The sequence below is a fragment of the Bos indicus x Bos taurus genome, chromosome 7 (genome assembly GCF_003369695.1).
Source record: "Bos indicus x Bos taurus breed Angus x Brahman F1 hybrid chromosome 7, Bos_hybrid_MaternalHap_v2.0, whole genome shotgun sequence".
NCBI lineage: Eukaryota > Metazoa > Chordata > Mammalia > Artiodactyla > Bovidae > Bos > Bos indicus x Bos taurus.
This window is the reverse complement of record NC_040082.1, coordinates 2703223-2720207: the sequence shown is the minus strand read 5'-3', so window position 1 is coordinate 2720207 and position 16985 is coordinate 2703223. Positions and strand designations below refer to the sequence as shown.

At 38.8% G+C, this 16985-nt stretch overlaps 1 protein-coding gene across 4 annotated transcripts in view; it reads left to right on the top strand.

Annotated features, from left to right (window-relative positions):
* The window catches only part of FER (FER tyrosine kinase), a 460995-nt gene that overhangs the window by 133246 nt on the left and 310764 nt on the right, over positions 1-16985 (top strand). For all 4 annotated transcript variants that reach the window (XM_027545475.1, XM_027545473.1, XM_027545474.1 and 1 more), the window contains one exon: positions 7940-8062. In XM_027545475.1, coding sequence (XP_027401276.1) covers positions 7940-8062 — 123 coding nt within the window. The remainder of the gene's footprint in view (positions 1-7939; positions 8063-16985) is intronic.

Below are 16985 nucleotides of genomic sequence, written 5' to 3'. Positions count from 1 at the left end.
GATGCGAAGAGCTGACTCATTTGAAAAGACCCTGATGCTGGGAAAGATTGAGGGCAGGAGGAGAAGGGGACGACAGAGGATGAGATGGTTGGATGGCATCACCGACTCGATGGACATGGGTTTGGGTGAACTCCGGGAGTTGGTGATGGACAGGGAGGCCTGGCGTGCTGCAGTCCATGGGATTGAAAGAGTCAGATAGGACTTAACGACTGAACAACAATCTTTAAATACAACTAAATCTTTAAAAATCATCTATATATAACCTGTATATACTAGAATGTTTTTCTCTTAATCCATTCTACTGCAAGTGGGAAAAAGGCAAAACCCTTTCCCTATATAATTCTGTTCTTCTAAATCATTTGTCTTTTCTACTTTGGATTTACAGCCATGGATCTATAGAGACTGAGAAATATTAAGAAGTTTTGACACAAAGGGTTATCTTTGCTCGATTCTTTTTTTAAAGACGATTTTGCATAAAGCTTGGGCATGTTTTGTTCGTGCCAAGGCTGTAAAAGATTAAGGCCTCAAGAAGCGCCACTATTTTCTTTATATGATCAAGAGCTAGAAAAAGGAAAGTTAGCTAATATTATCATTCCTTTTCCTCTGATCTCCCTTTTCTTATTCTTATCTCCTTTCTTTTTCCAACCTTCATTGCTTAGCAAAACAGGTAGTAAATTGTAGGTAACACAACAGATCTGCCAGAGAACAGAAGTGTTGTTAGCTCTTCTAGGCCTTTGTTTAACTTCTAGAGTTTCCAACTCCTTAGAGAATCTAATACACTGGTGGTAGGACTCTTTCGAACTGTGGTGCTGGAGAAGACTCTTGAGAGTCCCTTGGACAGCAGGGAGTTCAAATCAGTCCATCCTAAAGGAAATCAGTCCTGAATATTCATTGGAAGGACTGATGCTGAAGCTGAAACTCCAATACTTGGCCACCTGATGCGAAGAGCTGACTCATTTGAAAAGACCCTGATGCTGGGAAGGATTGAGGGCACGAGGAGAAGGGGATGACAGAGGATGAGATGGTTGGATGGCATCACTGACTCAATGGACATGAACTTGGGCAGAGTCTGGGAGATAGTGAGGGACAGGGAGGTTGGCATGCTGCAGTCCATGGGGTTGCAAAGACTTGGCGACTGAACAACAACAGCAACAGCAGTTTTCTTTTTCTTTCTGGGTTAAAGTTTTAGCACAGATCAGATGTTTGAAAGAGAAATAATCGTGAGTACCACCTCATTGTTCTCACAAATGAGCGTACACATGTACTCCAAAAGTTGAGCATATACAAAACTTCAAATCTAATTCCTCACTGAAAGCCTAAGGGATATTTTTCAGAAGGCTGAATGCTTGCTAAAGGAAGTGAAAGTATGGGATTTTAATATCCTTTGTTAGAATTCACATGTCCCATTGAGCTCTGATAAATAGAATTAGGATGTATCAGGTGGCTTAAACAGTGGATCAGGACTCTCTGGCTTTCACCTCATTCCTCCCTTCTTACCCTGTTTCAAAGTAAAAAGAGGGCTGTACTCCGATTAACTAGGGTAAACATGATATCCAACACAATCAGATGTCTTCCCCTGAATTTTTCTCAATCATATATGTGAAGAAATCAGTAGCAAATCTCCTCAGTTTTTGACTTGTTGTGATATTGTTACCATTATGTCACATCAAATCAGGACGTATGCGTGTGTGTAGAGATTTTTTATTATTTTGTGTCAAGGATAGCAATGACACGCAGGCTTACATTAATTTCTCTTGAACTGAAATTTTCCACATTTCTAAAACGTGAATGTTCTTGGAAATGACATTGTTGTAAAGGGAAAAACAACTTTGAATTATGAGTAACTCATATACTTTTAATACAAAATTCTTACAATATTTCTTTACTTGTCCTTAACTGGGGAAAATGTATAAATAGTATAACCCATTTTTAAGTTTTATTTAAAATACCTTCAGGCCGACCCTGCCGTGGGGGCAGTGTTTATTTTTGCATCCAGTGTTAATAAAACACTCTTTAAAAAAGGTAGAAATCAAAATTTAGTTAATTTTCAGAAAAATGTTTCTTGATATCAGTAGTAAAATTGGTTAATAATATATAGTTACATTTATAGGGAATATTCTATGCTTAAAAATCCATACTCAGTTCAGTTCAGTTCAGTCGCTCAGTCGTGTCCGACTCTTTGCGACCCCATGAATCGCAGCACGCCAGGCCTCCCTGTCCATCACCATCTCCCGGAGTTCACTCAGACTCATGTCCATCGAGTCAGTGATGCCATCTAGCCATCTCATCCTCTGTCGTCCCCTTCTCCTCCTGCCCCCAATCCCTCCCAGCATCAGAGTCTTTTCCAATGAGTCAACTCTTCGCATGAGATGGCCAAAGTACTGGAGTTTCAGCTTTAGCATCATCCCTTCCAAAGAAATCCCAGTACTGATCTCCTTTAGAATGGACTGGTTGGATCTCCTTGCAATCCAAGGGACTCTCAAGAGTCTTCTCCAACACCACAGTGCAAAAGCATCAATTCTTTGGTGCTCACAGTCCAACTCTCACATCCATACATGACTACTGAGAAAACCATAGCCTTGACTAGTTTTCTCCTCTAATTTGTTGGCAAAGTAATGTCTCTGCTTTTCAATATGTTTTCAATATGCTGTCTAGGTTGGTTATAACCTTGGTCATTTTCTTCCAAGGAGAAAGCATCTTTTAATTTCATGGCTGCAGTCACCATCTGCAGTGATTTTGGAGCCCCCCCCCCAAAAAGTCTGACACTGTTTCCACTGTTTCCCCATCTAATTCCCGTGAAGTGATAGGACCAGATGCCATGATCTTTATTTTCTGAATGTTGAGCTTTAAGCCAACTTTTTCACTCTCCTCTTTCACCTTCATCAAGAGGCTTTTTAGTTCCTCTTCACTTTCTGCCATAAGGGTGGTGTCATCTGCATATCTGAGGTTATTGATATTTCTCCCGGCAATCTTCATTCCAGCTTGTGCTTCTTCCAGCCCAGCATTTCTCATGATGTACTCTAGAAGCTTTAAAAATATGTATCATAGTTACATGAACCCTTTAAGTTAGATATTAAATTAATTTCCATTTTGTTAGAGGAGAAAATGGAATCTAGAAAAGCCAAGTAAACATTGAACCCTAAGGTGTCTGCTTCTAGACCTGGTTTCTTTCACCAGGGTAAGGAGCTGTACAAAATGCAGCAGAGACGCGTAGAGTTGCAAACACTAATAATTTTCTTACTCTGAGGTGGAAGGTAAGGTGATTAGCTTGATGTCAAAATGTTTACTTGAAAAGCATCAGTCCTGTATTAATGACGTCTGTGTAGAGAACTAAAGCTTCCTTCACTGGGGTGTGGTTCATGTATCAGTTTAGCTGTCGTGGTGGGGGGAAGTCGTAAACTGTGCCGTTCCCATATTGAGGTAGCTCTTTGGTTTCTCTTTCTAGATAATTCAGAACTATAGGAATCAGGAGAGCCTTGGGAGTTATTAGGAAATTGCAGAAAAAGCTTAATGTGTGAGATTCTTTTGAGACAAACAGGACATGCAGAACCGAGTTGGGCATCTACCGTGCGAAAGACACAGAGCTAGGTGTGAGGGCTGAGCAGTGAAGCGGAGGCCGTGCTGCCTGCGTCTTACAGGTCGGTGGGGTTATGTGTTTATTTCAGGGTGGAGCAGAATGCGGTGCAGCGAGAACTGAGAAGAAACTGGGACAGAAAGCATCACGGAGAGAGGAAAGGAGGAGAAGAAAAGGGAGGGTCGGAGGGAAAAGGCGGACGCCGTTTCTTATGCTAGCATCTACGTTTCCTGAAGCCAAGCTTGTTTACTGTTTATCCCGAGTGTCTAACAGTGTGCCTGTCACAGGGAATGGCCTTAGTGAACACCTGGTTTAAATGAATGAGCGAGGAACTGAAAAGAGGGGTGAGTGGAAAACTGAGCAGGAAGAGCTTTGGGAAAGGCGTAGGAGAGCGAAGTAAACGACCAGAGAGGAGGGGAGTGCTCAGAGACGGGAGCTTTCTTTCCAGTTCATCTCTGGTGCAGCATGGCCAGGGCAGCGTGGGAGAAGCTGGTCCTTATGCCCCCAGGCTGGGGTGGGACAGGCACAGAGGTAGGACAAGTGTTCCAGACTGCCATGAGGGTGAGATGAGATCACATATACGGCAGAGTTTTACAACGAGTGAAGCATTATGCATGTTACTAATTTATATCATTTGTAGTTGGTAATAAGTAACTTGAAGCCAGAAGTTGAAGTGTAGATTTCTTGAGAATGACCTCAGGTTTTAATATAGTAACTTTGTGTGTCTAGTAGTCTGGGTATGAACTATTCCATAGAAGTGCATTTAACCCAACATTGTTTTGCTATCGAGTTCAACAAAATAATTTTACTAGATTTGATGTATGTCTCATAAATATATGTATATTCTTAATGAAAAATACTTTAATTTTTCTTTTACAATTCTGGATCATTATTGGAAGCATCATTGATTATGTTTTGTATAATAATGCCCTCAGAAACCTGTTGAGGTTTATTATATTGCTTAACTCTAAACATGGATGAGAAAACCTGGATTACTATATTTTGAGTTTTATCATGTTTCATGGTTTTTCTGCCTTTTCTGTCTCCATTACCTATTATTTAATATCTTAAATTCAAATTCATTTTTGTTATAAGATTTAAATATAATATAGATTAATACAGAATAAAATATGAGAGAATTTTTGGCCAAAAGTGAAAGTCACTCAGTCATGTCCGACTCTCTGTGACCCCATGGTTATATAGTCCATGGAATTCTCCAGGCCAGAATACAGGAATGCGTAGCCTTTCCCTTCTCCAGGGGATCTTCCCAATCTAGGGATCGAACCTAGATCTCCTGCATTGCAGGCTGATTCTTTGTCAGCTGAGCCACCAGCGAAGCCCAAGAAAATTGGAGTGGGTAACCTATCCCTTCCCCAGCGGATCTACTCAACCCAGGAGTTACACTGGGGTCTCCTGCATTGCAGGCGGATTCTTTACCAACTGAGCTACTAGGGAAACCCTTTTGTCCTTAAATCACCCCTACTCTAATCCCATACCTGTCAGAGTGATGATGAAAGTTTGGTTTTTAGTAATCTGGTTCTTCTCCACACATAAATATATAATAGTGTATTACTCTGCTATGGCTGCTATGATAAAATACCATGAATGAGTGGATTAAACAATAGCAATTTATTTCTCATTGTTTGGGGTGTTACAAGTTCCATATCAAGGTGACGGCCAGTTTGGGTCCTGGCGAGAGTCTTTTCCTGCTTGTAGACTGCTGCCTTCTCATGTACTCACATGACCTCTGCTTCATCTAGGCCTGGGGAGAGAGAGCAAAACTCTCGGTATCTCCTCTGAGGACCTTAATCCCATCATGAGGTTCTACCTTCACGAGCTCATCTAACCCTAGTTACTTCTCAAAGTCCCCCTCTCCAAATATCATCACTTTGGGGGTTAGAATTTCAAGATATGAATTTTGAGGGAATACAGTTCAGTCAGTAGTATGTGTATACATATACATTGATTTCACTATAAATGGAGCCAGGCTATATGTACTTCTCTGCCTCATGCCTTTTAAGTAAATGCCTTGTAAGAACCTTTTATGTGTTGGAAGAACCATGCTTTGGAAGAACCTCATTCTTTTTAATGACTATTCTGTTTCTTTAAATTTTTTATTTTTCTTTTAATTGGAGGATAATTGCAGTGTCGTGATGATTCCTGCCGGACGTCAGCACGAATCAGCCTGGAGTGTACACAGGCCCCTCCCTCCCACCTGCCCCTCCCTTCCAGCCACCCCTCTTAGGCTGTCACGGAGCCCCAGCCTGGGCTTCTCTGTGTCATGCGGCAAATTCTCACTGGCTGGCTGTTTTACAGATAGCAGTGTGTATATGTCATCGTTACTCTCTCAAATCGGACCAAAATTTATTCAGCTATTCCCCTGTTGATGAACAATTAAATACTTTCTAGTTTTATAAACACTGTAGTACAAACATCTCCATATGGACTGATTGTGAGCATGTGTAAAGTATATTGATAAGACAGATTTTTAGATGGTCAAAGGAGATTCTAATTTGAGGTTTGAGAGACAGTTCCAAGTTTCCTCTCTCCTTCCTTCCTTCCTTCCCCTCTCATTCTTGCTACAGTTTTGAGAATACTGTGTATTATCACTTGTTTTCATGCTTGTCAATTTTAGTAGGTGAAAAATAATTTACTGATTATTTAATCTGAAGATTTTAAATTGTGGTTCAGGTTGTAAATATCTCCATGTGCTTATTGATCATTTGAAGTTTTCTTGGACTTCCAGTTGTGTTTTTTGTTCATTTTCATTGTAGATTGACTTTTTTCTAAGAGTTTTTCTACATGAGCTTTTGCTTGTAACTTCCATTGCAAATATTTCTTCAAGGTTTGACTTTTGACTTTTGATTTTATCATCTCTTTAAGTTAAATTTAAATTTTCATATACTTGGGTTATTTAGTATTTTGTATAGTTTGGATTTCCTGTCTTGCTTTAAAAGGCTGAAACAGAATAAAAATTTTAATGTGATATGATAGGTGTGTGTGTGTATATTTTATGATTATAGCAATTTTATTTTTTGTTTTTTTTTAATTAAGCTACAGTTGATTCAAGATACTGTGTTAGTTTCAGGTATATAGCAAAGTGATTCAGTTAGACATATGTATTTATCCTTTTTCAGATTTGTTTCCAATGTATATTATTATAGGATATTAAATACAATTGTCTGTGCCATACAGGAAATCCTTGTTGTTTATCTGTTTTACATACAGTGATGTGTATCTGTTAATGCTATTCTCCTAATTTGTTTCTCCCTCTCTGTCACATTTGATAAGCATAAATTCCTTTTCTGTGTCTTGTCACTCTGTTTCTGTATTGAAAAATAAGTTCATTTGTATTATTTTTTAGATTCTAGTTGTGTGTTTTTGTGATAGAAATATTTCTATTCAGGGCTGGATGCATTTTATGTAATCAAAAAATGTCTGATCTATGGGTACAGACTAATTTTATACATACTAATTTCAAATCTATATAGACTGTACCTCCAAAACATTACTGCAACATGTGAAAACAGAAATAGCTTATATTAATTTAAATTACCGTGTGACTGAGCCTTACTGTCTTTGAGGATAACAATATATATCTCATAGCTTGTTGTGAGAATTAAATGAGATAACATATGCAGATAATACTAGATGTTATTTACTCAAATGCCTATCAAGTACCATTCATTATTTACACATAAGTGTATTTCATCTTCAAAACAATGCACTGAAGCAGGTGTTACAGTATCCAAAATATGAGTAGGAAAATAGAGTCAGTGAGCTGAAGCAAGTTTCATAGGATCTCAGATAAAAAATGGTAAAGCTAGAATATACATACATGTTAGTCTGAAACAAAAATCATGGTTATTTCACCATACACTCTTCCTGGGAGAACTACAGGTACTTTTTTCTTTTTTTTAATTTTTTTTTTTTTTGATTTTATGATTTTTTTTAACTTTTATTTTATTTTTAAACTTTACAATATCGTATTAGTTTTGCCAAATATCGAAATGAATCCACCACAGGTTCTTTGGTTCTTTTCTCTTTCTCCATTTCCTGTTTCTTTTTCTCTTTTGCTGTTTGATGAATAAAACCCTTTAAAACAGACTGCCCAGAGAACTCACTGTGATTATTGAAATGTTCTTTTCTCTGTCCAGAGTGGTAGCCGTTAGCCGTGTGTGTCTGCTCAGCTTGAAACGTGGCTGATGCAACTGAGGAGTTGAAATTTTACTCGTATTTAATTTGAGTTAAAGTGCTGTGGCTCCTGTGTTGGCCTTTGCGGCCTTAGGTGTGTGGTTCTTTTTTGGTCTGTGTAAAGTGAGCGTGATTCGTGTGCTGACTGACAATGAGGAAACCTCCTCCTAGGTTGCGGACTTTGGCAGAGGAACTAATGCAGACACAGCAGATGCTTGTGAACAAGGAAGAAGCCGTCCTGGAGCTAGAGAAGAGGATCGAGGAGGCTGCCAAGACCTGTGAAAAGAAGTCTGAGTGAGTACCAAAGCGGTTATTTGAGGAAAGAAAGTTTAATTGATGTAATTTTACAGAAATACTTCATTTTACATGGAATTAGAGACATAAAATTTCCAAAAGTTGAAATTTCATGTATAAAAGTATGAAACTGTGTATGGTTGAGTTACTTTCGAGGACTATAGAGGAATGATTTTGTGTTTTTATCCGTGTAATGTTACCTATCATTTGTCTCAGTGTTTTAGTGGTTTGAATTATTTTCTGAAAAGCCCCATTAAAACCTGTCTTTACTCTGCCTTAAATGGTGACCCATTCCAGTATTCTGGGCTGGAGAATCCCATGGACAGAGCAACCTGGCTGGCTCCTGTCCATAGGGTCACAAAGAGTCAGATATGACTGAAGCGCCTTGGCACAGCACAAATCAAAGTCCAGCATATTCTCTGTGAATTCCTTGTCTTTTACCATTTGGGCCACCAGGGAAGCCCCTAAAAGAGTGTTAGACCAGTGTAATCAGGAAACTGGCCTCTGCTGTGTCAGGAGGAAGCAAGTGAACATGAAAACGGAGTGGTCTGCCTCACGCATCCTGAGATTCGCCGTGCTGTCGTCGTACGACTGCCTTCCGTCTTGGTGTCTGAATCAGCAAGCACGCTCATGGGTCCTCTGACCCGTTTTGCTGTGCTCTTGTGTTCACTGATTTCAGTACTTACGTTTTCTCTTGTTTTCAGGTTTACATTTTGATCTGAAATTTAAAATTTCTGGTCTGACTTTGGTCACTGTTTGCATCTTCAACGAGGATTACTTTTCTGTGGTTTCTCTAACCCCTGACTAGAACATATATATTTCTTGCTCTGGTACTTTTACAATTGGCTTGATTTGTCAAGACTTCCAAGGAAATTGTATGTGTGACATTTCTCTGGTCTCTACTACTTGCTCGTACTTTCTGTGCAACTTTTCAGATATTTTCCAAGTCTCTCAAATCTCTGATCGTGTTATATGCCTAATCAGAGTCGACAAACGGATGTCTCCTACATTACAGAAAAAATGAAAATCACCAGGTGGCAAATGCCTCATTTTTTGCCATTACATGTCTAAATTCGCCACATTTGTACTCATTCTCTTTCCTTACTTTCATAAAGGGTCGGTTCCTTGTCCTGTTTCTTGTCCCTGCTTTATATCTCATCATTTCTTACTTTCCCTGAAACTTTACATTGTTTTATATGTTATGGTTACCTTTTCTTCTCAACTGTGTCCTGTGCTCACTTTTTAAACATTTGTAAGTCCCGACTCCTAAAAGTAACCTCTACCTCTCTGCCCACCCTAGATAACCCTTCTTTAATCTCAGTATTCTCTCTCAGTTACTGGCTTTGCCTTCTGTTTTCTTAGTCAGACTTGTTCTGAGAGTGCTAATGTGCACTCAGTACCTTGACTCTTACTTAGTACTTAACCCACGAATCCCTAGTTTCTGCCCCAGCATTACTGAAGTAGGTATCTGTAAGATTCTCAAGGACTTTTTTGTTGTTTAGTCATTCAGTGATGTCCAACTCTTTGCGATCCCATGGACTGCAGCATGCCAGGCTTCCCTGTCCATCACCAACTTCCAGAGCTTGCTCAAACTCATGCCCACTGAGTCGGAAATGCCATCCAACCATCTCATCTGTCGTCCCCTTCTCCTCCTGCCCTCAATCTTTCCTAGCATCAGAGTCTTTTCTAGTGAGTCAGTTCTTCGCATCAGGTGGCCAAAGTATTAGAGTTTCAGGTTCAGTATCAGTGTTTCCAATGAATATTCAGGACTGATTTCCTTTAGAATTGACTGGTTTGGTCTCCTTGCTGTCCAAGGGACTCTCAAGAGTCTTTTCTAGCACCATGGTTCAAAAGCATCAGTCCTTCCAAACCCAGCCCTCTGTGTGGTCCAGCTCTTGCATCCATACAGCACTACTGGAAAAACCATAGCTTTGACTAGACGGACCTTTGTTGCCAAAGTAATGCTGTCCAGGTTGGTTATAGCTTTTCTTCCAAGGAGCAAGCCTCTTTTAATTTCATGACTGCAGACACCATCTACAGTGATTTTGTAGCCCAAGAAAATAAAGTCTGTCACTGTTTCCATTGTTTCCCCACCTATTTCCCATGAAGTGATGGGACCAGATGGCATGATCTTTATTTTTTGAATGCTGTTTTTTAAGCCAGCTTTTTCAGCGTCCTCTTTTAGAGGAAAGCATAGTTCCTCTACTCTTTTGGCCATAAGCATGGTGTCATCTGCATATCTAAGGGTATTGGTATTTCTCCCAGCAGTCTTGACTCTAGCTTGTGCTTGCTCCAGCCCAGCGTTCTCACGATGTACTCTGCATAGAAGTTAAATAAGCAGGGTGACTATATACAGCCTTTCCAGTGTACAAGGTAAAAGCTGCTGCTGCTGCTGCTAAGTCGCTTCAGTCATGTCCGGCTCTGTGCGACCCCGTAGATGGCAGCCCACCAGGCTCCCCCATTCCTGGGATTCTCCAGGCAAGAACACAATACTCAATGACAATATATATGTTTCTAAATTTTGCAACTATCTTATTTGACCTCCTCAAAGTATCTTTGTTGACTTCCTTTCCCTTGGCCTTTGCGAACCAAGATACCAGATCTTGCTTCTCCCTTTCTGACCACTCCTTCTTTGTAAACTCATTCTTCCCCACTTGGCCAGTGTATTTTGGAGTTACCCATGGCATGGTCCTAGGCTGTGCAGTCTCCTTCCTGCACTCTGTCCCTGGGTGACCCCCTGAAGATGACTCATGCTTATTACTCTAGCTCAGATGTCCTCTGGGAACTCCATGCCCATGTAGTCGATTGCTTACTTGACATGCCTCTTTGGATGTCTTAGTAGTACCCTGCATTTCTCACATCTAAGACTGAATTAAAAACCCCCTAAATACAATCCAACCAGCCCAACCTAGTTCACTTTTAGTTTTTTTTTTCCTCTCAGTTTCAGTGAATGGCAGCACCACCTATTCTCGTATGCAACTCAGGTTAGTAGGAGCCTACCTCTCCCACTTAAGGAAAGTGAAAGTGAAGTTGCTCAGTTGTGTCTGACTCTTTGCAATGCCGTGGACTGTAGCCCACCAGGCTCCTCTGTCCATGGGATTTTCCAGGCAAGAGTACCAGAGTGGGTTGCCATTTCCTTCTCCACTCCCACTTAATACTATGGCTCTTATTACAACTTGGTATTATATGTCATATTGAAATTGCTGAGCCTTTTAAAGGTGAGAACAGGAAAATATGAGTTACTCTGGATATTCCTTTAATAAATCTGAAAATTTTCAGTATTGAATCAGGATTAGATTTTCTTTGGATTATAAAGATAAATTTTATCAACCAATGCACATATAAAAGTAAAAATATAATTATCTTTTGTTTTTCTTTATTTGCAACTAAATCTCTGCACATGTCTACAGATGACTAAGTAGTTCTACTTTTTATAGTTTTGTAAATGTACACATTGTAAATGACTTTTGTTTTAAAATTTGTTAGATATAAAGAAATACAGTAGGACCCTCTCACCAGCATGTCTGGTTATATATTGTTGAAGGAGACAGTCTTTAAGGGTTATCTTAACCTAGAATTTGTAAGTTCTTTGATTTTTTTGGTATGTTTTCTTGACTTATATCTTCAGTTCTCGCTTCATCTGCATAATCAGGGTGATCCACATTTCTCCACCTGTTTATATTTATCAGGAGATAAGAATGGGATGAGAGGAGAGGAGGCTTAAAGCATGATGGATATATGGGAATCAACACCTCTTGAGTTCTTACTCATTTCCACATATTATGCTGGATATTTTATATATATTAATTCACTTTAATGTTATCTTTACTATGCTCTCTGTGTAATTATGAGCATTTTACCTTTAAGACTTAGAGAATTTAGATAACTTAAAATCACACCTAGGAAGGGATAGAAAACTCATGAGTTCTTGACTCCGAAGTTTCTGTCTGATCACAGCAATTGCTTGATCTCATGATTTTAGTAGTGTTCTTAGGAGAGTAAGTTAGAAGGGATAAGTGTGTCTGGCAATTCAGCAAATGAGTCCGGTTTAACCCAAATTCTGTTTGCACTCTGTTATCATGGAGTTTTTATTGTTAACTTCAGGGCATAATTTTGAAAATGTTAAGTATATTTATATAACTAAGTAGTCATTGTGAAATCTCATTAATTTAGACATTGGTAGGTTTAAGTTTGTCTTTGAACTATATGTTAAAATAATTTGCAAAACAAACAGTCTGAAATGAATTCTAGGGTAAATGTTTGCATTTCATCTTCTGAATATTTCTTAAACATCTCTCTCTATATACACACATATATATGTATGTGTGTGTATATATATATATATATATATATAAAAAATCTGTTGCCGTTTAGCCACTAAGTCGTGTCCGACTCTTTTGTGACCCCCATGGACTGTACCTGCCAGGTTCCTCTATCCATGGAAATTTCCAGGCAAGAATACTGGAGTGGATTGCCATTTCCTTCTCCAGGGGATCTTTTAGACCCAAGGCTCAAACCTGCCTCTCCTGCATTGCAGTCGGATTCTTTACCACTGAGCCACCAGGAAAGCCCTGTATATATGTCTACAGATACTTATTTAAATATATGATTAAAAGCAATTTTCATCTAATTTCAAAGATTTATTTTTACTCCAGAACTTTTTTAGCTTCAAATATCATGTTAGTTAAAAGTAATAAAACAATGAAACAAAACTACATTTCCCCCAAGACTAAAAATATCCTATAGTGGCGTGTTCGGAGGCGGCGGCGGTTCTAGGCGCCTGGCCGCCGGGTAGCGGATCGGTGGTTGAGACGGCAGTAGCAGCAGCGGGTCTCCAGGTCGAGGCGTCGTTTAAAAAAAATAAATAAAATAAAAATATCCTATATATTTGCCTTTCTTAAATGATCTCTAAATTAATGAAATTATGTGAATTTTTACTTATTATAAATAGCACTCATGTTCTTATGAAAAGTATAACGTATGAGAGACTAATGTTAAAACCTTTGAATTTAGATTTGGCTTAGGTTTCTCCAAAACATAATACAGTGAAAAAATAAAACTACATGAAAAATCATCTGATACCTTTGATTCTTATAAATGAATTATATAAAATGAAAAATGAACTTAAAGAATGGTTTTTATGTGACATGAAATTCACACCAAGAAGCACAGATTTTTGGCTTATATAAATAATGCAGGTCTTAGTTGAAATATAGCTATTGCAAATTTTTATTTTAAGAAATAAGGTGAAAGAAATAAAACCAACTTTTTGAAGTGGTATAATTTAACACAACACAAAGTGTCACTCTGTTATACATATCGTTACTTATTACTTCAAAACATGCTTATTCAACTGGAAGTAGTATCCATTTTTTCCTGATTTATGATCCTTGACTGCTGTATTAGAAAATAGTTTATGGGAAAATATACCAGGCATATGTCACTTATGACTCATTGGCATAAAGAACTGGTAATGTTGCTACTCATTTTAATGCTTGATTTGACTCCAGAGAGTGAATGATAATTCAGTTTTCTATAGTTATGTACCATTATCACCTGGTACTTAAAAATACTTTACACATTATAAAAGCATAACTTTTAGAGCCATGTGGAATCTAGAGAAATCAATTTGATCATCTAATCTTGCAAATTATGTGGTATCTGAGGGCCAGAAATTTTCAGAGACTTGAGAAGATTCACATCCAGCTTATAGTGAAGGTGATGCTTGAACCATCTGGAGTATTGTTCTGGTTTGCAAATTCAGGTATCTGTTTTTTATTTTTGTCTCAATGTTTCGGTTATATCTACTAGGTGCTATGACTGCAGTGAAACGTAAGACACACGTGGGCACGTGGCTCATGAAGTTTGTGCTTTTGTGGAGTTGGCCAACACAAAATGAGATAGTAACAGGTGTGATAGTGGCTATGGAACAAGGTCAGGTAGAAGAATGACGGAGGAGCACTCGCTTAATGTGGGTCATCAGGGGTCTTCTAGGAAATGACATTTTTGCTGAGACCTAAGGGCAGAAGGGCTTCCCTGGTGGCTCAGATGGTAAAGAATCTGCCCACATTGTGGGAGACCTAGGTTTGATTTCTGGCTCAGGAATATCCCCTGGAGAAGGAAATGGCTACCCACTCCAGTATTCTTGCCTGGACAATCCCATGGACAGCGGAGCCTTGTGGGCTACAGTCCATGGGATCCTGAAGAGTTGGACACCACTGAGCATCTAACACTATCAGTCTTCACCAGGTGAAGAGTTCGTAGAAAGAGTAGTCAGAAATAGGGAGGAAATAGCACATGCATAAATCCTGATCCCTTGCATGTTTCAGATTTACTTATAGCTTCCTGTGCATCTTGTTTTATACAATCATGCATTTATTATAATTAACTTCTTATTGAAATATGTATAGCTCGTTTGCTGAATGGTATTGTAAGCATGCAAAATAATTATATAGTGATTACAGCAATATTTTTTAAAAAGTAATTATTAAACAATAATAAGATGATAATGTATTTGAAATGGTCATTATACGTAGAGCTCAGTGAACTTAATTGGATGAAGGTAATATTGCTCCTTAATTTGCTGATCAGATGTATTAACTAGAAAACATTTGGACTAGAGCTATATAATAGGGCATCTACCTCCCCCAAATCTCATTGTTCTTAAAAACAACTAAATTAAAAGCCAGGATGCTTATCTATTTACTTATTTATTAAATTTTTATTTTATATTGAAATATAGTTGATTTATAATGTGTTAATCTCAGGTGTACAGCAAAATGATTCATTTATCTGTGTATATATATCCATTCCGTTTCATATTATTTTCTTATGTATGTTATTACAGAATATTGAGTAGAGTTCCCTGTGCCATACAGTAGGTCCTTGCTGATTATGTAATTTATTTATAGTAGTGTGTATATATTTGAATCCCAAACTCCTAATTTATCCCTCTCTGCCACCTTTCTTTGGTGATCATTAAGTTTGTTTTCTACATCTGTGAGTCGTTTTCTGTTTTGTAAATAAGTTAGTTTCTATCATTTCTTTTTTAGATTCTGTATGTAGGTGACATCGTGTGGTATCTGTCTACATTCTGACTTGTTTAGATTCTGTATGTAGGTGACATTGTGTGGTATCTGTCTACATTCTGACTTGTTTAGATTCTGTATGTAGGTGACATCGTGTGGTATCTGTCTACATTCTGACTTGTTTAGATTCTATATGTAGGTGACATCGTGTGGTATCTGTCTACATTCTGACTTGTTTAGATTCTATATGTAGGTGACATCGTGTGGTATCTGTCTACATTCTGACTCGTTTCCCTTAGTATGATCCTCGTTAGGTCCGACTGTGTTGCTGCAAATGGCAGCATTTCATTCTTTTCATGCTGCGTAGTATTCCATTTTATGTATTTCCTATTCTTGGCGTTAGGATAGTGTCTCAAAATGTTCAAAAGTGATTTCTTATATGACGCAATAGATATTTAGAACTCCTGAAAAAAAATTTTCAAAGGCCTGTTTTAAAAGAGATTACTTAAGAACCCAAGGTATATGAGATAATAAAATCCTCACAGTACAACAGGAAGCACCAGTAGTAGTGAAACTTCCTTTTCTCTGTTTGCTCGCATCGTGTAGCTTGTGGCATGTCAATTCTCCAGCCAGGGATTGAACCTGGGCTGCCGCGGTGAAAGTGCTGAATCCTGACCACTAGACTTGCAGGGAGCTCCCAGCGATACATATTTTTAAATTAGTTTTTAATGGAGATAATTACCATTGGAGAAGGAAATGGCAACCTACTCCAGTATTCTTGCCTAGAGAATCCCACGGACAGAGAAGCCTGGTGGGCTATAGTCCATAGGTTTGCAGAAAGTCGGATATGACTGAGCAACTGTCACTCATGTAGTTGGAAGAATTAATGCAGAAAGATCCCATTAAACCCTAGGCCAATGCAGGAGACATAAGAGACACAGCTTTGATCCATGGGTCGGGAAGGTCCCCTGAAGGAGCAACCCACTCCAGTATTCTTGCCTGGAGAACCCCATGGCCAGAGGAGTCTGGCAGGCTACAGTCCCTAGGGTCACAAAGAGTCAGATGCGACTGAATCGGCTTAGCGGCTTAGCATGCATGCACATGCCATTACCACTAGCAATGTATTAGTGATAATCTCGCCTCATCTTCACCAGCATTTGATCTTGTCATTACTTTTTATCCGAGCCATTCTATTAAATCTGTACAGATACATCATTTTTAAAATTTAAGACTTTTTTTGAGGAGTTTAAATTTCACAGCAAAACTGAGGGGAAGTTACAGAGATTTCCGATATACTTCTCCCACAATACATAGTCTCCCACATTATCAGCACTGCCCACCAGAGCATCAGATTTGTTACAACTGACGAATCTGGAATGACCCATCAGTATCATTCTAAGTCCGTAGTCTGCATTGGGCTTCACTCTTGGTGGTGTGCATTCTGTGGGTTTGAATTAGTGTATAATGACCTATGCCCATCATTATGGCATCATATATGGCATTTTTTACTAAGATATTCTGTGCTCCACACATTAGTGCATCCCCCAGCCCCAGCTGTTGGTGGCCGTGGTCCTTTTACTGTCTCTTTATATAGTTTTGCCTGGTACAGAGTGTCACGTGGTTGGAATCGTGCGTTATGCAGCCCTTCAGACTGGCTTCTCTCGATTAATGATGTACTTTTAAGAGTCCTCCATGTCTTCAGTGGTCTAGTGGCTTGTTTTGAGTTCTGAAACGTATTCTCTTGTACAGTTATCCTTTCTTCTGCTGACTGACATATTGGTTGCTTCCCAGTTTTGACAGTTATGAATAAAGCTGCTGTAAATATCCATGTGTGGGCTTTTATGTGAGCGTAAGTTTTCAACTCCTTTGGGTAAATACCAAGGAATAGGATTGCT